Raw genomic sequence first — 25,898 nt, 5'->3', positions numbered from 1 at the left:
AGTGATACAAATATCACCATCATTATGTAGGCTAGACTTGAATGGGATTGTTTTTAGTAGAGCTTGTTCAAACAAATTGTAAGAAATTGAAAGTGCCCTCTTCATTATTGTCATATTACTGACACTTGGCTGCCCCATAGTTTGAAGTTCTCTGAACTGTAGCCTCTAATGATGCTCAGTCCAAGGGTCAGGCACACTCCAACTAATGCTATGTTTAGTAGTGATAGGAAACTGGGTCAAAAGGGTTGAACATTTGTCATTCTATGCGCAAGAACCAATGTACAAAATTCCAGAAAAGGCCAAATGCTATTTGCAGTGGGGACACAGAGATCTCAACAAGGGAACAGATTGAAATAAGACAACAAGGTTTAATCCCACCTAACTGAATATTCATAGGTAATCACCGCGATCGCTGCGGGGGTGCGCATGTGCTGACCTGACCTCGGCCAGGCAGCACGTTCCCCGGCAGCTTCGCCTGATCAGACGCGCCTCCATCAAGCCGCAGTAGCAGAGATCGAGCCTCGCGCTCGACTCTGCAGACAGTTTCAGGTTGTAATCTCACACTCTCATGCTCCTGGCATCTGCCATATGAGTTAGTGTATACTGGTTGTGTTCTTGTGTTTTTGTGTACTTTGCCTTTTTCTTCACAGGTCTGCCCGCATTTCTTTTAAGCGCCATAGCGTCTTGCCGGACAGCAAGCCCCACCCCCTCCATACTCCCGCTCATTTCTTCCCTAAGCCCACCCACCTCCCCTTTATCACGGCGACCGCTGCGGGGGAGCGCATGTGCTGACCTGACCTCGTTCAGGCAGCACGTTCCCCGGCAGCTCCGTCTGATCAGACTCGCCTCCTCCAAGCCGCAGCACCAGAGTTCGAGCCTCACGCTCGACTCTGCAGACAGATTCAGGTCGTAATCTTACACTATCGCGCTCCCGGCATCTGCGCTGTGAGTTAGTGTATACGGGTTGTGTTCTTGTGTTTTTGTGTACTTTGCCTTTTTCCTCACAGGTTCGCCCGCATTTCTTTAAAGCGCAGTAGCGCCTTCCGGACAGCAAGCCCCACCCCCTTCCATACTCCCGCCCGCTTCTTCTCTGAGCCTGTCCACCTCCCCTTTATCACGGCGACCGCTGTGTGGTCGCGCAGTGGACGCGCCGCTGGCTCTCCAAAGGCGCTCCAAAGGCAACCCCGTCTAGGCCTGGACCGCGCCCAGTGGCAGGACCCCCGGTCTTCCAGACTCCGGCCACTACACCGCCGCCCCCCTCCTCGCTCTCAAACCCAGCCGCAAAGAGCCCTGCGTACAAGCTGCACCTCACTACACCAAAGGAGCTTTCTCATGGGCTCACTGCCACTCCACCTTCTTCGTTACCACCGCAACCACAGCCACAAACTCCACTCCTCAGGCTGCCCCCCCGAAAACACCATCCACTGCATCCTCCTCAACGTCAGATCACTTCACAGGCACGCCATTGAGATATGGGACCTACTCAACACGCTCAAACCCGATGTCGTCTTTCTCACCGAAACCTGGACAAACGGAAGCTTGGGACTGGACATCGCAACGGCAATACCGGACGGCTACAAACTCAAGAGATTGGACCGTTCGAACCGCCCTGGAGGCGGCATTGCCATCGCTCACAAAACCTCCCTCAAACTCTCCACACCTAACACCAACGTCTCTATTCCCAACATGGAACACCTTCATTTCCAAATCCACACCAACCCCAGGACCACGCTCCGAGGCACACTCATCTACAGACCTCCGGGGCCACGCGCGCAGCCCACTGCCGCCATCACGGAACTAGCCCATGCCATCGCCTCAAAGGACTACATTCTGCTAGGAGATCTTTATTTTCACCTCGAGAACACCCAGGACCCCGACTCCATCACGCTTCTGGAGAACCTCTCCATCCTGGGACTCAAGCAACTGGTAGGCGCCCCCACTCACAAGGCTCGCCGCCAGGTCCAACATCCAGGTCACCCACACCTCAGAGCTCCTCTGGACGGACCACCGCTGCATCCATTTCACTTTTACGTCCAGCGCCGCTCCCAAACAAGCCCCTCGCCCCCCACAACGCAACTGAAACAAGATCTCCGCGGACTTTCTCAACTCCACCCTCCTTCAAGACCCCCTCGGCAGCCGCCACCAACACAGAACACGCCGCCCTGGAACTCCACAGCTGGATTACCAAATGCGCAGACCAACTTGCCCCCTTAGGGCACACCACCACCGCACGCCCCCCTAAAGCAGCCTGGTTCACTACCGAGCTCCTCGAGGCCAGACGCACCTGCAGACGACTCGAGAAGGTCTGGAGAAACCAGAGACCCCCATCATCACTCTACGACCACAGAAGGGCCATGAGAATCTACCACCAACTGATAAAGGACACCAAAAGAACTTTCATCAACAAAATGATAAACGCCAACGCTGCCAACAGCAGTGAGCTTTTCAACATCATTAAACGTCTCACAAACCCCCCCCTGCGAAGAAACGGACATAACACCCTCCCTAGACCTCTGCAACAACCTGAGCATGTTCTTCCACCAGAAGATCATGACCATCTACCACAATTTCAACGAACCAACGAACGCCCTCTCCCTCACCGCCACTACTTCCACCATCCCGACCATCACCACTTGATCCACCGCCTCTGTCGACCTCATCACCGCCACCACGGACCCCTGCCCTCCTCCCATCTTAATTTTAGCAAAAAGGGGTGACCCTGTGTCCCTCAGAACCTGGGTATATGCGATTAACAAACAAAATGGTTCTGTTGGGTAGAGAAAACAATTCCTTTGGAGGAAGCTGAGGACAGCTCCTAGATGTATAACAAGCAAAACACTCTCTGATATGCAAAGTTTTTATATGTATTAAAAACATGAAAACAGAAACAGTATATAGGAATTACTTCATTCCACTACATTACTAGTAAACACTTTAAATTCGTGAATGGTGACAGTAGTGATTAGGGTGACAAGTGCAATATATATAGTGACACTTATATACACAACGAATTATTTACAATAAAACCACACGGGGAAAGGACCGGGGGAGGGAGGAAAACGAGGTATTTTCTGTCGTTTTTTGAGGCCAGTCTTTTTACAAGTAAATATTCCAAGGAAAACCAATTGGTTAATGTCCAGGTTCCTGGAGTTTAGCTTGGCCAAGGTAAGAGCGTCGACGTTTCGACCCTGGTTGCGCCCCAGTTGGTGGTCGCGGCGGGTCTTTATCAAGACAAAGGGGAAGGGAAAGGTCAGGAGGTGAGTTATTCCAGACGGTCGCCCAGCCTGAACCCACTAGTTCGAATATTTCCTACGGACGGCTTGGTTGTGCAGAACGCTGAACCATATCGCGGATTAATACCGCGCCTGACACTACTTCGAGGGTCGACCAACGGGCGACCGTCTGGAATAACTCACCTCCTGACCTTTCCCTTCCCTTTGTCTTGATAAAAACCCGCCGCGACCACCAACTGGGGCGCAACCAGGGTCGAAACGTCGACGCTCTTACCTTGGCCAAGCTAAACTCCAGGAACCTGGACATTAACCAATTGGTTTTCCTTGGAATATTTACTTGTAAAAAGACTGGCCTCAAAAAACGACAGAAAATACCTCGTTTTCCTCCCTCCCCCGGTTCTTTCCCCATGTGGTTTTATTGTAAATAATTCGTTGTGTATATAAGTGTCACTATATATATTGCACTTGTCACCCTAATCACTACTGTCACTATTCACAAATTTAAAGTGTTTACTAGTAATGTAGTGGAATGAAGTAATTCCTATATACTGTTTCTGTTTTCATGTTTTTAATTCATATAAAAACTTTGCATATCAGAGAGTGTTTTGCTTGTTATACATCTAGGAGCTGGCCTCCGCTTCCTCCAAAGGAATTGTTTTCTCTCCTCCCATCTTACACAGAGCCTCTGATGCCATCCCTCCAGAACTAACCCACACCATCAACTCCTCCCTGGCCTTGGGCACCTGCCCCCTGGAATGGAAACGCGCAAAAGTGAAGCCCCTCCTGAAAAACCCTTTGGGCGATCCAACGGACTTAAAGATCTACCAACCCATCTCCCTCCTGCCCTTCGCCGCCAAAGTCTCATAAAGAATCATCAACTCCCAGCTGACCACGTTCATCGAAGAAAACTGCATCCTGGACCCGTCCCAATCTGGCTTCTGGAGCAACCACAGCACTGAGACGGCCCTGATCGCTGCCACTGATGACATCCGCATGCTACTAGATCAGGGACACACCGCAGCCCTCATCCTCCTGGACCTTTCCAGCAGCTTTCAACACCGTTTCACACTGCACACTAACCACCAGACTCAACACCGCTGGGATCCAGGGAAACGCCCTCGAATGGATCCGCACCTTCCTCTCCAGAAGAACTCAGAAAATCAGACTCCCCCCCCCCCCCCCTATCTCTCGGAACCGACAGACATCATCTGCGGAGTTCCCCAGGGTTCCTCGCTGAGCCCCACCCTCTTCAACATCTACATGGCACCCCTCCCCAACATAGCCAAGAAACACGGACTTAACATCATATCCTACGCCGACGACACTCAACTCATCCTCTCCCTCACCAGGAACTCAGAAGACACAAGACTCAGTTTCCAGGAGGGAATGAAATACGTTGCATCGTGGATGAAGGACAGCTGCCTGAAACTCAACTCTGACAAAACCGAAGTCCTCATCTTCGGCACCTGCCCCTCCTCCTGGAGCAACGCATGGTGGCCATCAGCCCTCGGTCCATCCCCCACCCCTACGGACCACGCAGGAAACCTTGGCATAATCCTGGACTCCTCACTCTCCATGAATTGCCAATTTAACACAATCTCCTCCACCAGTTTCAATTGCCTCCGGATCCTGCGTAAGACTTTCAAATGGATCCCTCCCAACTCTAGAAAGACGGTCACCCACGCCCTCATCACTAGCAGGCTCGACTACGGAAATGCTATCTACGCAGGCATCAACAAATCCCTGCTATGCAGACTCCAAACCATCCAGAACGCTGCCACAAGGCTCATCCTAGGAACACCACGCCACGAGCACATGACCCCGCTTCTGCGCAGACTCCACTGGCTCCCCGTTGAGAAGAGAGTCACTTACAAACTGCTCACACACGCCTACAAATCATTCAACAACATCAGTACCTCAAAGACAGATTGTGTTTCCACTCACCAGTGAGGAACCTCCGCTCGGCCGACCTCGCCCTGGCAGAAGTCTCCCGCATCCACCGTAGCAGATCTGGAGGCAGGGCCTTCTCCTACACCGCGGCCACGGCCTGGAACTCTCTCCAGTTGGAAATACAACTAACACCAACCCTGTAGGCATTCAGGAGTGCACTCAAGACTTGGCTTTTCAACTGACCTGAGCTGCCCTACCCCCCACCCCCACCCCTCAACGCCTTGAGACCCTCATGGGTGAATAGTGCGCTTTACCAACCCCTGATTGATTGATTCATTGATTGAGTGTGTGTGTGGGGGTGGGGGGGGGGGGTCTGTTAAATCACATATAGAAGACAATTTGTGCTGGTGTAATAATGTTGAAACTAAAAGAGAATCCTTCCGTGCACTCAAATTTAATCTTGTTACAAACTGTATTCCTGTTCAACACACGGTGCTACTTCATCTTGGCTCCTTGTCTCAAGAAACCCTCTAAAATTCCAATGATATGTGGTGCAGAAAATGTCTGTTCCAATAGGATGAGTGCACTTTACAAAGAGCATAAACGTTTTATGTTTTCATTCAAGTATTAACCAATTCGATTGAATTCTTCTTCCAAATGCATTTTTATTCTATAGCACTCATCCTATTGGAACAGAAATTTTCTGCACCACATACCATTGGTGTAATAATGTTACCAGTGACTCACATGGGTGCAAGGGATTTAGATATTCACAAAATATAAGGGACTACTGATATGTCTGCAATCACTGGCAAGGGTAGCACATTGTGAAATAGCAAGTTTTAATATGGACATTAATGTAGTCAGAGTGGACGAAGAGAGGGCAAGTCATGGCTGATAGCTTTTTTTGAGCTACCAGGCACAGTGCTGTTTTGAGCATACTAGAGCCCAGTTATTGATGATGAGCCCAACTACCACAGGTAACCTTATATGTATCTATGTAAACTTTTCACTACTGTAAGAGGGGAATATTATGAGGTTCCAAACAAAGAACCTCACAAACAAGCCAACTGTTGAATAAACCTTGTTCCTGTCTTCATCTCATTGACGAGCAGTGGTTGAAGCTGTAAGTATGAAGCTTTCAAAATATTCATAGATGTGGAAGCAAGTGCTTATTAAAAATCCTTTACTACTTCATCCTTTAAAAAGATTGTTGTGTTTTCTTGGTTTCAGGTATCCAGTTATTTTGTCTATTGAGAATCACTGTAGTATTCAACAACAGCACAAGATTGCCATGTACATGAAGGACATCTTTAGTGATAAACTGGATCTATCGTCTATTAACACAGGCGACATGAAGCAGCTACCAAGCCCTCAAAGTTTGAAAGGAAAAATTCTAGTGAAGGTAATGTGCTACCAATATGGCATACAGTAAAGCATGCCTTCCATTATTTTCTGTACTCTACTGCCAAAACCACTGAAAGGAATACACCAACCTTAGCACCTAAGTAGTACTTTAAAAGTAATAGGCCATTTTGTTGTTTGTTGTAAACTGCCTGCAGTAGTTTTTGAAAACTATGTCTTAGAATCACATTAGGCGGGTTGTGAAGGGTTAATAATTTATATATCATGATAGTTGAGTTTAATTATGGTCCAAGAACTGTTATTTAGAGAACTGGAAGACATACCTGATAGGCAGTAACAGATATTTTTCTATAATGAATGCCGTTCTGCAATGGTTCAATGACATTTGGGAAATAACTTCAATCTTTTTGGCTTGCCCTGGTTAAAAAATATTCCATGGTCACTATGGTGTGATGCAAACAATTCTCAGACCACTCTCGAACATATGCTGAAGAAAACTGTGTTAGAGGAAATAAGCTAACATAGTGCTGGCTGAATGGCATGGCCAGAGTCTATGTGATACTGCATAAGATGGAAGGTCAGGAACAGCAGGGTATGGCACAAGGGAAGGGGGCACAGTGGCTGCTGGCAAGTCCCAGCATCCCACAGTCCATGCCACATGACGCTGTAGAACACCCGGGTGGGCCAGGACCAGTGCTCAGAACTCACTGTACTTCATCCAGTAAACAATATGCCTTCTCAAAACTAATAAATATGGCCAAGCTCCTAATGTTTTGACTTTGCCAGTGGAGAAGTGTGGCCCAGGGGTTAGAGGTGGCAGACCCGGAAGCTGAGATCGGTCCTGGACCAGGGTTCAATTCCCCGCCTCAGCGGGTCTTGGGCTCAAAAATTCCAGGGACTCGATAATTCTCGTTCCGGTGCCTACTCGACTCACGGGTTCACACTCTGCGACTCTGGGCAATAGCTTGCTTAATATCCACTACGGCCCCTCGCGGCGGGATGCCTGGCTTTCACCTTGTGGATACCCTGCTGGGGTTATCTCACAGGGAATACCAGGACAGGTTCCCAAGGCAAGCACTTTGATGCCTTCGGGTGATACGTGCGCTATATAAATCGCAATACATTTACATTTACATTTACATTGCTTTATATTGTTATGGGTTTTGTAAAACTTTATTTCTGGGGGAGCTCCTAGGATGTTAACAATATTAAAACAAATAATAAATTGTCTAAAAGCAAAAATATTTTTGGGTGTCAAAGCATACATTGCTGCAACGGTCGGTGGCACTGTGAAGAGAACAGCTTCGTGAAGATGTGCTCATTGTTAAAGAGCATAAGACCATCACTCACAGTGAAGTTAGCCAGTGGCTGAAGTGGGCTTGTCTACTACCCCATGCTTTATTCTGTAATGAGTGGAAGGAAAATGTGAATCACGGACCAACAGGATAATGGATGAAGAGAGCTAGGTGAAAGATACTATAAGTATTTTATATATATAATTCTAGTAAACGTAAAGGTTCTCTCTAAGGTCAGACCTAATTATGTTTTGTTTTCAAATTGCACGACAAGACCTTTCAGTGTAAAACTATTTAAAACCCTATTACAGTCATACATCATTTAAAGTTCTATGCTCAGAACAAGCATAGTTTTTCTTGATTTGAGCATGCACACCAAGGCAAGAATTGAATTCAAATGTGGATGCTTGGAAACTTCAAACTCATTGAAAACTAGTGTGCCACTCGGACATAAGCTCCTGAACTTTTATTTTTCAGGGAGTGTTAGAGAGGTATAGAACACTTAAAAGAGAGGGTATTATTTCAATATTTGGTTCCTGTAGGACAGGCAGGGTTTGAGTGTTTCCATTCAAATATAAATCAGTGTTTCTTTCTTTGGGAAGTGGTCACAAGGTCCACAGAAAATGGATTCCTTTTTGGGATATTGTGAGCTTTTCTGAGGCATTTTATTCCTTAGATTTTACACTCCTGTGGACACATTTGAGAACATAGAATCTGTTGGCATGGTTGATATTTGTAATCCTGATCTACATGCAGAAAACGGGGTAGAAGTGGAGCTTACCTTCTATGGAAAGCTTTCCTGGAAAATGCCAAACCAGAATGACCTCAAACTATTCTGAATTGGACGTCTTGCTCAACTGTGATTCTGCCTTTGTATTGCCAACCTATTCAAATCATTTGCAGAACTGTATTCATACTAATCTAAGTTGAGAGATACGCATCTAAGATGTCTGATTTGACAGCCATGTGCGATGCCAATTTTAGCGGATGAGTTACTCTATCACAAACTTGTTGGATATCAAGTCTTCTCTATTCCAAGTGCATTAAATTGAATGGCACTGGTAATACAGGGGACCGGAAATCTGTCAGGTTTGTGACACAGTAACCCATCCACCATACTCTAAATCAGGCCCTTAATGATTTAAACAATTATTGTTCAGCCAGTAGATTAGTGACCAATGCAAAGAAAAATAAAGTAAAGGTTTTGTGGCAGAACAAGGTATCAATCAAGTTGGCACTAAATAGTGAAAAGTTGGAAAAAGTTGATAATTAACAATTCTTAGTTAGACCATCATTAAATATCTGCCCTAGGTATTGCATTGCCATAAAATCACAGTCGTAACCCATTCGGTATTCATGACGGAATGGCTCTGTCATGAGCACCAGTGCTCGTCTGTTCATGACGGAGCCATTCCGTCATGTGCACACTTGCACAAAATCCCTCTGTTGTAAACAGCAGAGAGGTTTCCTTTTTGCCTTGGAAGGTGGGAATCTCTCCTGAGGCATTTATTTTGGTTTTCTTTGTAATGACGATCATGCGCAGAACGCGCTGGCGTCATTACACTGAAAACAAAACTGAAACTTAGTTTGTTTCTTTGTTTCGGTGCTCGTGGGGCTATCTCAGAACCCTGAGCACAAGAACACACCAGAGATGTATCATTGGAAAGGGGAGAAGCTCCCCTTCCCAATGGCATCCTTCCCTAGTGGATCCCAGCTAGGGGATCGCCACAGGAGGGTGATCCCCAAGCCCAGATCCACCCATCAGACCCAGGGTGGGGGGGGAGTGCTTCTTGGGCAAGGGCCTTTGCTCTCCCCATTTCAAATGGGCACATTCAGTCTTTCAGTATCCCTGAATCTGCCCCCCAGCGGAGCAGAAAGCACCCTTGACACCAGGGATTCTTTTTTGTAGTTAAGGGGTGGGGGCTGCACAGAATGGGCATGCCAATGCTCCCCTCACCATAAAAAAACCCAAAGTATTTATGCCCTGGAGGCAGATTGGGGCAATAGCCACTGATCTGCTCCCTGAGGTGGGGTGGGGGGTAGAAAGCCCACTAAGCAATAGGGATTTGTTTTTGTTTCTTATACATACAGGTGAGCGCTTCCCAAAATGAGAATGCCAATGCCCCACCCCCAAAAAAATTGCTACAGTCTTTCTGTTCCCCTGGGAGGCAGAAGGGGCAATAGCCCCTTATCTGCCCCCTGAGTGGGCAGAAAGCCCACTGGGCACCAGTGATTTCTTTTATGCGTATGCCCAGTAGGGCATGCCAATGACCTCACTCCAAAAAACATTGACGCCGCCTTTCTGCCCCCTGGGAGGCAGATGGGAGCAAAACCCCTTATCTGCCCCAATGCTGGGGCAGAAAGCCCACTAGGTACCATGGATTCTTTTTTTTTTTTAAGTTAAGGGGTGCGGGCCACCCAGAATGGGCATGCCAATGCCCCCCCAAAATGCCACAGACTTTCTGCCCACCCCAGGAGGAAGCTGGGACAATAGCCCCTGATGTGCCCCCCTGGACAGCCCACTAGGCACCAGGGATTACGCCGTTTTTTTAATACATAGGGGTGCGCGTTGCCCAGAATAGCCATACCAATGCCCCAAACCCCCAGGCAAATAACCACAGTCTTTCTATCTCACTTGGGGCCATATCGGGTCAATAGCCCCCGATCTGCCAACCTCCGGGCTGCAGAAAGCCACCTTGGCACTGATCTTTTTTTGCAATGTAACTTGCTGTGAATTGTGAACCCTAGCACAGCCAGCACCTAGAGAAACCTAGCAAACCCCTGTACATTTTTTTTAAACTAGACACCAAGGGAAATCCAGGATCTGTTACCAAGAATCCCTTGCAAACCTCAGACTTAGTAAAATAAAAACACAATTTCCTTACATTTCTGTTTTTGAAAAGTTCCGGAATCTGTGTGGATCCACAAACTTCCAACCACCCAGCATTCCCCAAAGTTTAGTGATAAAAAGGGTATCTCACTTTTGTGGGTAGGCCTAGTACCCACGACAGGAAATTGCCAAAAAACGCAATCTGGACACATCACATTTTTCCTGTGACATCTGATCCTTTTTGCAATGTGCCTAGCTTTGGATTTTGGATCCTAGCTCTGCCGATGCCTAAGGAATCCTAGCAAACCTATACATTTTTTAAATCTAGGCACCCAGTTGAATCCGGGATGTGGTGACCACAAAGTTTGTAGAAAAAAAAAACAAAAACATTTTCTTCACATTGCTGTGATGGAAAGTTCTCGAATATGTGCGGATCCACAAGCTTCCACTCTCCCAACGTTCCCCCCAAGTCTCCCGATAAAAATCTGACTTGTGTGTGTAGCTTAGTGCCCGTGACAGGAAATGTTCCAAAACGCAATGTGGACACATCACATTTCTCCACAGAAAACTGACCCTTTTTTTGCAATGTGCCTAGATGTGGATTTTGGGCTCTAGCTCAGCCGGCACATAGGGAAACCAACCAGAATGTACATTTTTGAAAACTAGCCACCCTGGGGAATCCAGGATGGGGTGACGTGTGTGGCTCTCATCAGATTCTGTTACCCAGAATCCCTTGCAAATCTCAAACTTAGGGGGAAAAATACATTTTCCTCATATTTCTGTGATGGAAAGTTCGGCAATCTAAGGGGAGCAACAGACTTCCACCAACCCAGCATCCCCCCCCAAGTCTCCAAATAAAAATAGTACTTCACTTGTCTGGATAGGCCAAGTGCTCCTGACAGGAAACTGCCCAAAATGTACTGTGGAGACTTCAAAAGCCGGGTCTGGTGGCTCAGTGGACTAATGCATCCATTGCAGGGACCTGTGTTCGACCTCATGGTCACAGGTTCAAATCCCGGCGGGTCCACTCAGCCTTTCATCTATCTGAGGTCGATAAAATAAGTACCATTGAGTTGGGTAGCAATGAACATCTGCTATTCAGCGCCAAGAGACCTCTGGGTGAACGTGCCTTTACAACTACACATGTTAAAATTATCGATTACAAAAGACCTTGTTTTGCAAGGGAGTCACCTGCGTTTTTGATCACTCGCTCGGCAGTCATCTAGGGAAACCTACCAAGCCCAGACATCTCTGAAAACTAGACAACTGGGGGAGTCCAAAGAGGTGTGATTTATATGGATCTTCCTATGTTTTTCTACCCAGAATCTCCTGTGGAGAAGCGTGGCTCAATGGTTAGAGCGGTAGACCCTGATGCAGGGGTCTGGCCCGGGACAAGGGTTCAATTCCCGCCTCAGTGACTCTTGGACTCAATCTCCCCGAACCTGATAATTCTCGCCTCGGTGCCTAGTCTAATCATGGGTCCCACTCTGTGACTCTAGGCAATAGCTTGCTTAATCTCCACAACGGCCCCAGCAGCGCTTGGATGCCTGGCTTCACCTTGGGGGGGTGCCCAGGAGTGGACATCTCAAAGGAAAGCCAGGAAGGGCTGCACAGTGGTATGAATACAGCGCTATGAGACCTCAGGGTAGAAGTGCGCTGTATAAATACAAACACATTTACATTTACATTTGCAAACCTCAATCTTTTCTGAAAAAATCTAATTTTTCTCACATTTTTGGGTGGAAAAGTTGGGTGATCAATGGATTGACACACATTTTATACCAGCCTGGGTTCCCTCAGGTATTTCAATAAAAATGGTACCTCACTTGTGCGGGTTGCCCAAGCACCTGCACCCTAAAATGTATTGTGGAGACATCAAAATTATCTATTACAAAACAAACTGGTTTTGAAAGGGGGGCACATGTGTTTTTGGTCCCGGGCTCGGCGGCCATATAGGGAAACCTACCAAATCCAGACATTTCTGAAAAGTAGACACCCGGGGAAGTCTAGGGATGTATGACTTGTGTGGAACCCCCAACGTTTTCCTACCCACAATCTCCTGCAAACCTCAAATTTAGCTACAAAAATCACATTTCCCTCTCATTGAGTGGGATTACTGTGCCAGCAAAAATGTCCTACCACCCAGCATTCCCCTTGGTCTCCTAATAAAAATGATATCTCTTGTGTGGGTGTCCAATGCAGAATCGCCTAAAAATGTTTACAAAAATGGGGGTACGCTGAGTGGTAGGACATTTGTGCTGGTGCAGTGATCCCAGGTAGAAAATGTGAGAAAAATTTGATTTTCTTCAGCTAAATTTGAGGTTTGCAGGGGATTCTGGGTAGGGAAACTTTGAGAGATACATGCAAGTCATACCTCCCTGGACTCTCCCAGGTGTCTAGTTTACAGAAATGTCTGGGATACCAATCCTTCGATGGCCACTGAGCCAGGATCAAAAACACAGGTGACTCCATCACAATACAAGGTCTTTTTTATGGTTGATAATTTTGAAATCTCCACAGTAGGTTTTGGGCCATTTCCTGTCATGGTCACTAGGCCTACCCACACTCGTGAGGTACCATTTGTATTGAGAGACTTTGAGGAATGCTGGGTGGCTGAAAGTTTGTGGTTCCCCGCAGATTCTAGAACTCTCCCTCCCAGAAATGTGAGGAAAATTTATTTTTGGGACAACGTTTGAGGTTTACAAGTAATTCTGGGTAACAGAACCTAGTGAGACTCACACAAGTCACCCCATCCTCGATTGCCCTGGATGTCTAGTTTTCAGAAATGTATACGTTTGCTAGATTTCATTAGGTGCCGGCAGAGCGAGGGTCCAAAATCCACAGCTAGACACATTGCTAAAAAAGGGTCAATTTTCACTGAAAAAATGTGTCCACATTGCATTTTGGGTCTTTTCCTGTCACAGGTACTAGTCCTACCCATACAAGTGAGGTACTATTTTTATCGAGAGACTTGGTGAATGCTGGTTGTGTGGAGGTTTGTGCTTCCTTGCAGATTCCAGAACTTTTCATCACAGAAATTTGAAGAAATGATGTTTTGTTTTACAAAGTTTGAGGTTTGCAAAGGATTCTGGGTAACAGAACCTGATGAGTCATACAACTCACCCATCCTTAATTCCCCTGGGTGTCTAGCTTAAAAAATGTATAGGTTTGCTAGGTGTCCCTAGTTGCCGGCTCAGCTAGGGTCCAAAATCCACAGCTAGGCACATATTAAAAAAAAAAGGTCCGTTTTCACTGGAAAAATGTGATGTGTTAACTTTGCGTGTTGGGACGTTTCCTGTCGCAGGCACTAGGCCTACCCACACAAGTGAGGTAGCATTTTTATCAGGAGACTTAGGGGAATACAGAATAGTAGAACAAGTGTTATTACCAATTTGCTTTATTTGCATTTCTGCCTTCCAAATGTAAGACAATTCTAAAAAAAGAAGTCATTTTGAAAAATTACCTCTAACTCACCTGCTTGTATGGGTACCCACAATTTTGGACTGCTTCTAAACTCTATATTTTGTTCCCATTTTGAAAATATATAAGCTTTGTGGTACCTATTTTTCACTATATTTTACCAAATGAATTGCTATATATCCAGTACACAATGAAAAACTATTGCAAGACGCAGCTCAGTTATTGGCTCTGGGTTCCTCGGGTTCTTGGCGAACCTACAAGTCCTATATATCCCCACAACCAGAAGGGTCCAGCAGATGAAACAGTATATTGCTTAAAAAAATGTCATACTTAGAAGAAGTTACAGGTGAAAATGTTGGCTCAAATGGCTTATTATTTCAACTCAATTTCAATATGTTTTGTTTTCAACTGCTTTTTACTAAATATAAAACCTTGAAGGATCTACACAAATAACCCCTTGTGAATTCAACATTTTGTGTACTTTTCAGAAATGTATAGCACGTTGGGGGTATCCGAGTATGCCCCAAGGCCTGTTCCTCAAACTGAGCGAGCATATCTAACTTTGAAACTAAAGCAAACATTCTGGAGAATTTTCCAATTTCCTAAAGGGAACATCATAAACTTTGAAGAATGGTTGTCTTTGAAACACAGGGTAATTCATGAGAACATAGCATATGTCCCATCCACCATTATGTGCAATGCTGTGACTGTAATGCACTTATCATACAGCAAACTGAACATCTACTAAGTTTGATGGAGGATGAACATGGCAAGCAGGTCAAGCATTTACCTATATGTGCCATTGGAGGGCACTATTGGGTGAGTGCTGCACCAAATGGGTTTGAATTCATAGGTGAAGATGAAGTTTTGGCATGTTATCTGTAAAACCTTTGCAATCTGCCTTCTACCTATGCAATATTCCTGGAAAAGCATACCTAACGTAAGCTTTTCTTAGCTGCTCATGTCTCTGTCCTCTTCAGAATCCTGGCTAATCCTGTTTAATTGCCAAGTGAATTTATACTAATGCCTCCATCCCTAGCTACTTGAAGTTCCAGAATATGTGTCTTTCATGCACCATCAGCACAATTCCTGGGCTAAATCCAATTCCTTCCAGTTTGTGCATGCAAGTTGGGGATGTCTGAGAATGGCTTCCTCCGAGAGCTCATTCCTCGAACTGAGAGAGCATATCTACCATTTGAAAGATGGGCAAATATTTGGGTACATACTGCCTAAGTTCCCTAAAGTAATAAGCCAAACAAATGTCCTGTGGGACTCATTCACCAACACTTCTACTTTTGCTTTGAAAGTATGAAAACTCAATGACTAGCTTGTATCATAAGTAATATAAAGATGTGAAAACAATCTTCATACATGGTACTGTGTCCAGTACTCTTTTTCAATAACATAGGTTATGATATCAGTTACTAATTGAGTTTGCACACTTTCAAAGCAAATAAAAGTGTTGGAGAATAAGTCCCACAGGACATTCATTTGACTTATTACGCTTACTCTGGTTCTCGTGGCAGTCAGGATGGTCCTTGTGCTGTATACATAAGTTCCCTAAAAAGCACTTCACAATCTAGTCAAGCCTTTAAAATGTTGCCACACAGAGTACTCTGACACCGTTGCTTATGTTCCATCTCCCAATATGTGCAGTCTGGGGACTATAATGCACTTGTCAGTCAGCGAACAGAACACCAACCACGTTTTGATGGCAGATAAAGATGTCAAGTAGGACCATAAGGAACTCCATTATTTCCTCAAGTAGAGGCACAACAACTCTACAGCTGCTTGCCTAGTGAAGTAGTGGCCTGTGGAAGGTAGATATCCATGCACAACCATTGAAAGGTTTACGTAACAGCAGCGCCACCTCAAGTTTATTTCCCAGTAGTTATTTTCTGTATGGTACAATGCAAAACAATCAGGAAAGCACAGGGCTAGGTGCGATGGGCACTGGGGACAGTAAATACGGCTCACCTGCCTCTTTCCATGCTTAGATCAGACTTTACAACAACAACATGGTAGAGCCTTTTTTAGGTGTTGCAGGAATACAATTAGCAAAATGTCGCTCCTTCAGCCTTACAACGTCCTACAGAGCATATGAACTGGAGGCTGCTGCTTCTGTAGCAGTAAGATTTTCAATGACTGACAACTGAAAGTCAAGGAAATACATTAAGTCTTCCTGAGGTTGACGAACGATAAACAACCTACCCATTGTATGTTGCACTCTCGATCAGATGGGTAAACAGTTTCTTGTACCAAGTGTGAGTATTATGACGAGCATTGTATTCCTGAAGAACCAGGTCATTCTTATTCACTCCCCCATGTACTTGTAATCCAGTATACAGGTGGGCTTGTAAACTTCGGCCATCTGACCCAAAACCATGACCGGTGAAGTGCTCTCATCATGAATATTAATGAGCACATACACATCATGCTTATCCAAGAACTGAACTGCGAGCGGTTAGTTGAAATGCATGCAGTGCTCTAGGATTTCTAGAGCTTCTTATAAACAAGCTCCTCCATGAATCCTTTGCAGCAACAAAAAACTGTACAGCAGGCCACAGTTCCAGCTTTGAACAGCTCACTGAACAGCTCTAGTCTCCTATAGAAATTGTTTACATAAAAGTTATACACATTGTGAAGGAGAGGCTGGAAAAGCTCCCATACAATCTTCCCTGTGACTCCTAGTATGGGAGGGCAGCCTTCAGGGTTGAGATTGGACTCCTTCACTGTATACACCCTCAAGCTGTACACATAGCCAGTTGAGCTCTCACACAGCATGTACCGCTTGATGCCACAGCAAGCTCTTTTGCTTACAATGTAATGCCTGAACAGCAGCCACCCTTTGTACAGGATCAGGGAGTCATTGATGGCTATATTCTTTACAGGAGTATAAACCTCTGGAAACCTGCCAGACAAATGTTCCACGACAGGCTGAATTTTGAACAACCTGTCATGATCTGGATAGTCTTCGCGCAATGCAGCAGAATTGTCATCGAAATGCAGCTTGCGCTACAATTGCAACAAACAACCTCTGCTCATGTACGGTTCAAAGATGGGGGTTAACCAAACGGTGTGAATAGAACAGGTTGGCTTATGCACTACCCCCATTTTGAGTGTAAGGCCCAAAAATTTCTCAACTCCCTCAATGAAGTGGGAGTCCTCTTGTGTGCACTAGAATGAGGCCTGAGAGTGCCTCCATGCTCTCTCAGAAATTGTTCGGAATCCAAATTTGTTAGCTGCACAATTTACTCCGGAAAGTCAACATCCAAAAAGAGATGGATGTAGTAAATTGGCCAAAAAATGACCGTATTGACTTTGCATCCAGCTTTGCCAGTGAAAGGCGGAATTTGGAGCTGAACTAAATTGGGGCCTACCAAGCGTGCACCCCGTATGTGCTTGCCACCACACGTGCCAGCTCTCTGGGTTGGTCTATCCTGTTACTGTTGTCCCGCTCACAGACTGTGATTGCGAACCGACAGCCTTACTGTCATCATCGTGTCCCTCAAAATCACTGGTAGATGAGTTGTAGAATGCAACTGCGCCGACTGAAAATCACTTTCAGATTCTTCTCCATCGTCCTCTCCCTCAGACTTTGTCTCGGTATCTACTGTCTCAGTCTCTGGTCCTGCCTGAGAACTGTCCTTCATAACCTGAGTAAGGGCTTGAGCAGCAGTCATCCTCCAAGATGCCATCTCTGCTACTGCCTAACCCGGTCCTTCTAAAACTCTATCCTACATCATCATCACTGCCTTTAGCGCTGGTGGCACACAGTGTGACAATCATTTTTGGCACCCCCCTTGACTTCATCCTTGGATTGCCTCATTACCACCCAACAAAATACCACCTGATCTCTCCATAGGCCATCTCTAACATACATATCATTTGTTTTAAAGCACTAGTAGCAGCTGACTTTACTAATCGACTCAGCTATCCACATATAATACTGATCTGTTTCTTTGCAGCAGACATGTTAACCCTCTGCTCTAGGTTTATGGCATATCAAAACTGCAGGTAGACAAAACTCCAATCTCTCTCTAGCAGGAACATAATCACAAGAATTATCTTGACAATTGTATTGTTTGCTCATGACATCAAGTGATTGTAGGTTTTTTTCTAAGAGTTTGAGTGTTAAATATATATACTACCTTACTTCAAAAGTTAGATTAGTATACAAGGTGCACTACTAATGAGTGATATTATTTTTAATATATGTGATCTGAGTGGCTGTGTGACTGTCTGTATGAGTGTGTGCTTGAGTGCCCGTATGGGTGAGTGAGTGTGTTTCTGACTAGCTCTGTGGGTGTGTGAGTGGTTTTATGGGTGTGTGAGTTGCTGTATGGGTGTGCGAGTAGGTGTGTGAGTGTCGGTATGTATGAGTGGGTGTCTGAATGGCTGTATGAGTCAGTGACTGGCTGTGTAAGTGGGTGTATGGGTGAGTGGCTGTTTTAGTGGTTGTTTGGTTAAGTGAGTTGGTGTATGAGTCGCTGTGTTAGAGAGTGGGTGTCTGTGAATAGCTGTATGGGTGCGTGAGCGGATATGGAAGTGCTTGTATGGATGTGTGAATGGTATATGTTAGTAGTTGTGTGGGTGAGTGAGTATGTGAATGATTTTATGGTTGACTGCGTAGCTGTGTTGAGAGGCCGTATGGGTGAATCTGTGAGTGGGTGTATAGGTGAATAATTGTTTTTGAGTAGCTGTATGAGTGAGTGTATGGATGTGTGAGTGGCTGTATGGGTGAGTGACTGGTCGTCTAAGTGACTATATGGCCGAGCGAATGGTTGTGTGAGTGGCTGTATGAGTGACTGAATGGGTGTGTGAGTGACTTTATGGAGGAGTAAGTGGTTGTGCAAGTACTTGTATGGGTCTGGGTATGTGAGTGGTTGTGTGTGTGTTTGAGAGGTGTATAGGGGTGTAAGTGGTACTATAGATATGTCATCAGTGATGCCATCTGAGATGTCATCAGTGATGTCACTGACAATGTCATGAGTGATGTAATATTTGAGGTCATAAGCAGGGCATTGCGGGGGCGTAAGTTATAATTAGGGCTGGTAACTATAACTGCTTTATTTCTATGGTTTAGTTCGAGTAAATGCAGTACGCAACTATAACATCCCTGCAATCTTTGCGTTTTCAGTGAGTATATGTATATATATTTGTATATATATATATATATATATATATATAGAGAGAGAGATATATATATATATATATATATATATATATATATATATATATATATATATATATATATATATATATATATATATATATATATATATATATAGATCACTTTTTAATAAATGTGTGGTTTCCCTGGGGGGACTGATTGTGCCCCCACCCAGTGAAACCACATATGTATAAAAATAAATAGCCCCCACAGGGAGTTAGCCGGTTTGTAGTAGCCCTGACAATTAAAACATTACAAAAAATGTTATAGTCCCCTGGGGGAGGGGGGGGGGGGCAGGGGCATTCACATTTACACCCCAGGGGGAAAACAGACATATATGTGAAAGAAATGTTGCTCTCTGGGGCGGCGGCCAGGTACCACATGGGCCTATCCCCCTAATGAGATTTCTCGTGACCTTGTGAGGTCTAGTGGGATTCCTGCTTCTGGAACAGTTTTTGAAAGGCATCCCTGGAAAGGGGAGACTCTCCCCTTTCCAGCGATGCCTTCCACAAACATGGGGGGCATCCAAAACCCCCCAGATCCCGATTGGACGAGGGAGCAAACCGTACCTACTTATTCCAATCCACTCCGGTGAAGGTTTGTGACATCAGCACACTGACGCAATAAATGGGTGAGGGAGACTCGGAATTGATTCAGCATTGCCGTTTTTTTATTTTTATTAAAGGAATGATCCAGTGCTTTGCCCCTGAGAATTCCCTAAAGCCTTCCACAGTGTCGGCCAACGGCCATATGACGCACCATGGAGCCATTGGCCAACACACACACCAAACGGTTTAAGTGACCTTCAGCTAAATATCCGCAACAAGATGATACAATCTTTCCAGGATGTTCTCATTCCCAGGAGCTCGATCAATATTTTGCTCTCTCATACATACTCAAAGATAAATATTTTAATGAGAAAATTACACAAATAAGACATCATTTAACATTTACTGGTTCAGCTTTTCTCCTGTTATGAGAAGAGGGAAAAATACACAAGAAAGGTATATGGCATCGGCACATCCGCAATTTGGAATTGAGGCCTGCATTTGCTGCAGTTAACTATAACAAGAATATCACATAGTAAATGCATTTGCATGTTTCAGATTAATGTCAATGTATGTGCAAAGTATTTAGTTACGAAATATTTCTTCCAGATGTTAGAAGGCTCACTGCCCCTTCCCAAACGGATGCATAGCTTGGCAGTTTAATAGTTATTGTGGGCTTTCTTTGTTCCCATGATTCAAGTTTAAGCAATAAGTTATAAAGCTAGCAAAGTCTATTATTTCAAGACTCCTCTGAAAATCCACATTTAGCAGATGAACTCTCGCATGAGTGGTCAAATAATTGGTAGATCCAGCTGGATTTAGTTCAAGATCAGACTTCACAGGAAAGAGGAGGTGAGAGTTGATCAGAAGAGTTCTGAGAGAGGCTGGCACCTTGTTTAGGTTGCCCAGCAAAGTACTCTGTGAACAAGTGTTCCACGAAAAGGTCGGTGTTGAGAAGAGCTCCGGGAGCAGTTTCAAGAAGGAAAAGCATAAACTCTGATTGGGTTCCAGCTGAACACACAATACACAGAAGAGAGGAGAAGGTAAGCAGCCTTACGCCCTCCTAGAAAGAGACTTTCACTGCAAGATGTACGGCAGCTGCAGGTAGGAAGTACAATTAGTGTTCTTGCCTGAAAACAAACATCCAATAAGACACACTTGGACTGTCACAACACACGTGTGAGTGCTGAAGGGAGGGAAGGTCATCCTTATGAAAGAGAAGGTCTGAGACATTTTTTAACCTTACCTAGTGTACCCAATAATAAAGCCAAGTAGCTGGTATACATTAAGGTATTTTTAATTCACATCATAAGGATGCCTTTCCCGCCCTTCAGCACTCATACATGGTTGCTGTGAGGGTGCAACTGTGACTTATTGGACATTTGTTTTCAGGCAAGAACACTAATTGTGCTTTCCACTGTCATACATCTTGTGGTAACAGTGGGTTCCAACTGAACGTCATCTGTCATCCAAACCTGTGAAATGATTTCAACTGAACGTTTCGCCTATTCCAACTTCAGGGCATGCTGCAGGTAGAACAACGTGTGGAACACCGGGGTGTCTGACCTATAATAACAAGAGTTCCTTCAATGAAGATTTACAGTTCATTGGCAGAGTGCTCTTATATGTCCCGAAGACTATGCTATACATACAACGATTAAAGAGGTTTTTTCCACAGATGCAGAGGGAGGACTCTGGATTACGACCCCTTAAGTGCCCTCCTCCGTTAATTATTTTGATTTTTTATCATTAATAAACAGTGTTGTGTTAGTGTGCATGTTGGGCAAGACTTGTAAAAAAACAAAACACTTATTTCAGCACAAGGAGAGTGCACACAGGGGTATTATATATATTTTCTGTGTATACATTGAGCTGATATTTAGATAAAAGGAAGCAATATTGTGCTGAAGCTTAATGTGAAGAAGCGATCTACAGTTCTTTTTTGCCGTTGATAGTTAGTGACTACCTGAATTGTATTTACAACTTGAATATATATTCCCACAGTGAGTCCCACTAGTGCGGTAGCACATTTCATCTTTATTATTATTGTGCAGAGCTTTCATCAAGACATGCAGGGTCTGAGCCAATGTGGGGGGACCGGAGACTAGAGTTCATTAGGGACGTATAGTTTAGAAGCTTTCTACTTCGTTTTACAGAGTTAGGGAGGAATGAGTCAGCAACAGTGTATAGTGAGGCTGGTGTGAAATGTTGATAGATTGCCTGGTCAGCCTGCAATGATAGCTGCAGAATAGACCTGCACTCTTTTAGCACTAAGAGGTAAACATCTTCTGTCTGTCATATGTGATAGAAAGAACTGTGGTTTTGGCAGAGACTGACAATCTATAATGGAATTTTTTTTAGCCATGGAAGGTATTCCATCAACAGTGTCAAATTATTTTGCAGGCAGCAGTTCCACAATGTATTTGCTAGCACATGGTTCATGAAACCGATGCTTAGCAATTTGTTCAAATACAGCACCACAATGACATGGCAGTGAGTAGTCCAATTTAGCAGGGGAGTGGATCTTGCAACTAGATATTTTCCTGATGGCGTAAATGACAGTAGCATCAAGCAGGCGATGTGTAGTTTAGACTAGTTGTTGAAACGCGTCCCAATCCGTTTAGAAAAATGGGTATGACCCTCTCAATCCTGTAGCATCCTGTGCGTCCTATTGTTGTTTTGTCCACTTATTCATAACTATAGGTTCAGGGCAATGAGATTGTTCATGGTTAGCATAAATCAAACACACTATCTATTTTTTTGCTTGATTATCCTAGAACTCGTTTATTTTTTTTAACTACTGTCGCCTGACTGCCAGAGCGAGATCTGTGTACATCAGTATGTAATAGAAAAGTCCAAGGTTTCAATCTCTACAAGTTCATTATCATCTTTTTAAAATCGGAGTACCTGTAAGTCGAAAAATATCAATTATCAGCAACATGCAGCGATGTCTTGATTTCTAGTGCATGCTACTCACTTGCTTTTTATTTTCATTGTGTGCTTTAGACATGAAGAAATATTAAAGAAAAACTTTTAAATTGCTTCTTTTTCTACACTTACACACTGTAGAAAGTCTGAGTGCTTTTTAAACGAATAAAACCTTAATTCATGCTAACTAAAGTGATATATCCAGTATACGAGGTCTGAGTTTTCATTTAAATAGATTTGTCTTCCTTAACATGGCCTAGCACCTTGCTCAACTTTCATGCAAACCATGTTTTCGAACAGCATGATAACCCATTAGTGTCTAGATGAGTAAAGGTACTCATTTAGAAAAATGGCAGAAATTCTTATTGCACATCTGTCAAAAACAAGATAAAAAGCATTGCTTATGCTGCCCAATATATTCAGACATTTCCTCCATTTTGCAAAAACAAGAATCCTTCATCTTTTATATGTTAAACATACAATAATGTACTTTTGATATTATATTGTCTTTTCTGATTCAAAATTGTAATAATGATAATTAAAAACGAAGTTCTTTATAATTAAACTGTGAGCCCCGTCTTATAAATGCATTGTGATCTCGCCAATTGCAAATTTCCTTTCCGACACTATTAATAACAATTGCGATTTTTCGCCCTGAAATGAAGATTTGAAAAAAGAGATTTGGAAAAGTTCCAAAGTGTGTTTACTCTTAAGACTCAAATAATTACATTTCTTCCCAGGGTAAGAAGCTGCCATATCACCTTGGGGATGATGCTTCCGAGGGTGAGGTTTCTGACGAAGATAGCGCCGATGAAATTGAAGATGACTGCAAATTGACTTACTGTTTTGTAAGTATGCAAGAATTTGTGATTTTCAATTAGTGTAGAATTTTATGAGGATAATGGGTTTAAAAAAAAAAAAGTTTAAAATTGCATCACCAGTTTGCAGAATTTGGATCTTGCAAAATGACTGCCTTCTGTGCATTCGTAGTGGCATCTCAGATTTATTAATTTAGATGTTTAACCCCTTCCAGGCTCATGACGAGCTGGGCTCGTCATGGCGTAGCCTCCTCGCACGCTGATGCCGAGCCCAGCTCGTCATGAAACATGGGATTTTGTAAATCTGAGCACAGGAGGAGAATTCTCTGAGCGCGGATGTGGTTAAAATAAAAAGAAACACCTGTTTTTGAAAGGAGATTAAGGCTTTTAAATTCTCCCTGATATGTTCACCAACAACATGGCAATTTGCCCTACTGTATCATCACCCTCAGTCTAACTTTGACAAAACACAAACTATTCTACTTTGGACAAAGTACCTTGTGCTTTTTATTATGAGGGTATTGGACCTCATGAAGTAGTTGTGATATCAGATAGAGGAGCTTGTCTGAGCTCCTTTATAAGCAGGACCACTAAAAGTATGCAATTTTGCTGCAGCAGTGTTATCTGCATAATTATGGATACGCCACATATCCTAGTCAATCCATAATCTGAAGATTTCTGAAAAAAATGTTTTTAGCTCAAACGGATTAAAAGTTACTAAAAACACTGCAACACTTTGCTGTGCAGTGAAAGGCTCCTTGCAAAGGTTGTCTGGCCACCTATCTATCGCTTACTTGTGTATTTGGGTGTCAAAGTTGTACTAATGTGGTGAAACCTTTGCCCCAATTGTGTTAACGTGTACAAATGGCAAAATAATCAGGTAATACTAACAAAAAATGTGCTACACCTCATATTTTGGCTTTTCTTGCCTCGTAATTTATGAAACCGCGAGTATAATTTGGACCACTTCTGCCGTATAAATCCATTGTGCGAGTTTATAAGGTCTTGGAACTCCAATGCCCATGTACAGCAGGGACAATACACGTGTTGGCACAAGGGCGGCACTGGCAGTCTTATTGCTTTATAACGTCAGACAGTCTTTGTGCAGTAGGGGCAGTCAGTATGAATGTTGATACTATGAGAGGTAGAGATTCTTTTGGTCATGTCCGTTATGGAAACTCTGAAGGAAGACCTAGCTTGTGAAGCAATAAATAATAGATTTTGCATGAATTCTACACAGATCTGTGTCCCAATGTAGGTTTTCCCGCAGAGATACAATTTGTTTCCATTTTCTGTCTCCCCCCCCCCATAGTTAATGTCATTGGGGAATGATAATTGGGAAATTGGGACCTCTTAAAAATGAAGAGTTACAAAGGTGAATATAACAGATCTGATTGCCTGGTTAGTTCCTCATATATCCCCAGAGTTTCAGATGGAGGTTTTAACTGTTTTCAGAAGTTGAATGTCTAGTGGGAAATTAAGCAGTTCTTTGGTGTGCCTACATATATTCTAATTTCCTCTGACACAGGTAACTGTAGTTCTTCTCCCCACTGGAATTGAGTCAACTCCTGGTGAACGCCTATGTCATGTGTTTACTGTGCATGGTCTTTGGTCACCTGGCCTGCTATGCACATCTTTCCAATTACTTCTTTCCATCAATCAGACTAGTGACTCTTAGATGCAGCTTCAAGATCAAAGTCATGCCTGGCACACCTTTCTATTATTTTTTTTAGCACTTTTGACTATGGGTAGCCATGCTAAGCACAAGGCAGACACTTTTTCCATTTTACCTAAAAGTCTCCACATAAATGTTTTTAACATTCTTGCCTTTTAGTTATTTTACGGGTGCTATAAATCCTGTGCACTACTGGTAGTTATTGGAGAAATTGGCATCCTTACGCCTCCTATGTATTATAATTGTTCCAAGAACGCCTCCCTCATCAAGCTCTTGCCCATGAATGAGATCCGCACTCCACAAATCTCCTAGGATGCAATTTATTTTATCTGCAATTGACAGAAATATACAGGTGTTATGCTAGCTCTTTGTTGCTGGCAAGAGGTCTGCACTCCCGGCTAGTGGGTGTTTCTCACAGGTTTAGGGGGACATCATCCAGCATATGTGTGACTAGACAGTAATGGTATCTAAACAGAGAGAGATAACACACATTTTCAAGTGCTTTCTGTTTTTTCAGTTTTGATCCTGCCTTGACTTTAACCGTGAAAAATGCTTCCACCACTATTGATTGTAGCTGCCTTGGGCCTGATCATGTTTAAGTTAAACTACCCACCAACATAGACCACACAACTCCCATAAATCCTTAAGCTGACCAGTAAATCCTCCTAGTGAGACATGCAATGACTCAAAGAAGTAACCGTTATGACAGGCATGTGAAATCCG

At 44.0% G+C, this 25,898-nt stretch overlaps 1 protein-coding gene across 2 annotated transcripts in view; it reads left to right on the top strand.

Annotated features, from left to right (window-relative positions):
* The window catches only part of PLCH1 (phospholipase C eta 1), an 897,070-nt gene that overhangs the window by 659,024 nt on the left and 212,148 nt on the right, over nt 1–25,898 (top strand). For both annotated transcript variants that reach the window (XM_086944121.1, XM_086944120.1), the window contains 2 exons: nt 6,357–6,528; nt 23,423–23,530. In XM_086944121.1, the coding sequence (XP_086800247.1) occupies nt 6,357–6,528; nt 23,423–23,530 (280 nt within the window). The remainder of the gene's footprint in view (nt 1–6,356; nt 6,529–23,422; nt 23,531–25,898) is intronic.

This window comes from Lissotriton vulgaris, chromosome 11 (assembly GCF_964263255.1).
Source record: "Lissotriton vulgaris chromosome 11, aLisVul1.2, whole genome shotgun sequence".
NCBI lineage: Eukaryota > Metazoa > Chordata > Amphibia > Caudata > Salamandridae > Lissotriton > Lissotriton vulgaris.
Note: the sequence above shows the minus strand (reverse complement) of the source record. Positions and strands in the feature narration are given on the sequence as shown.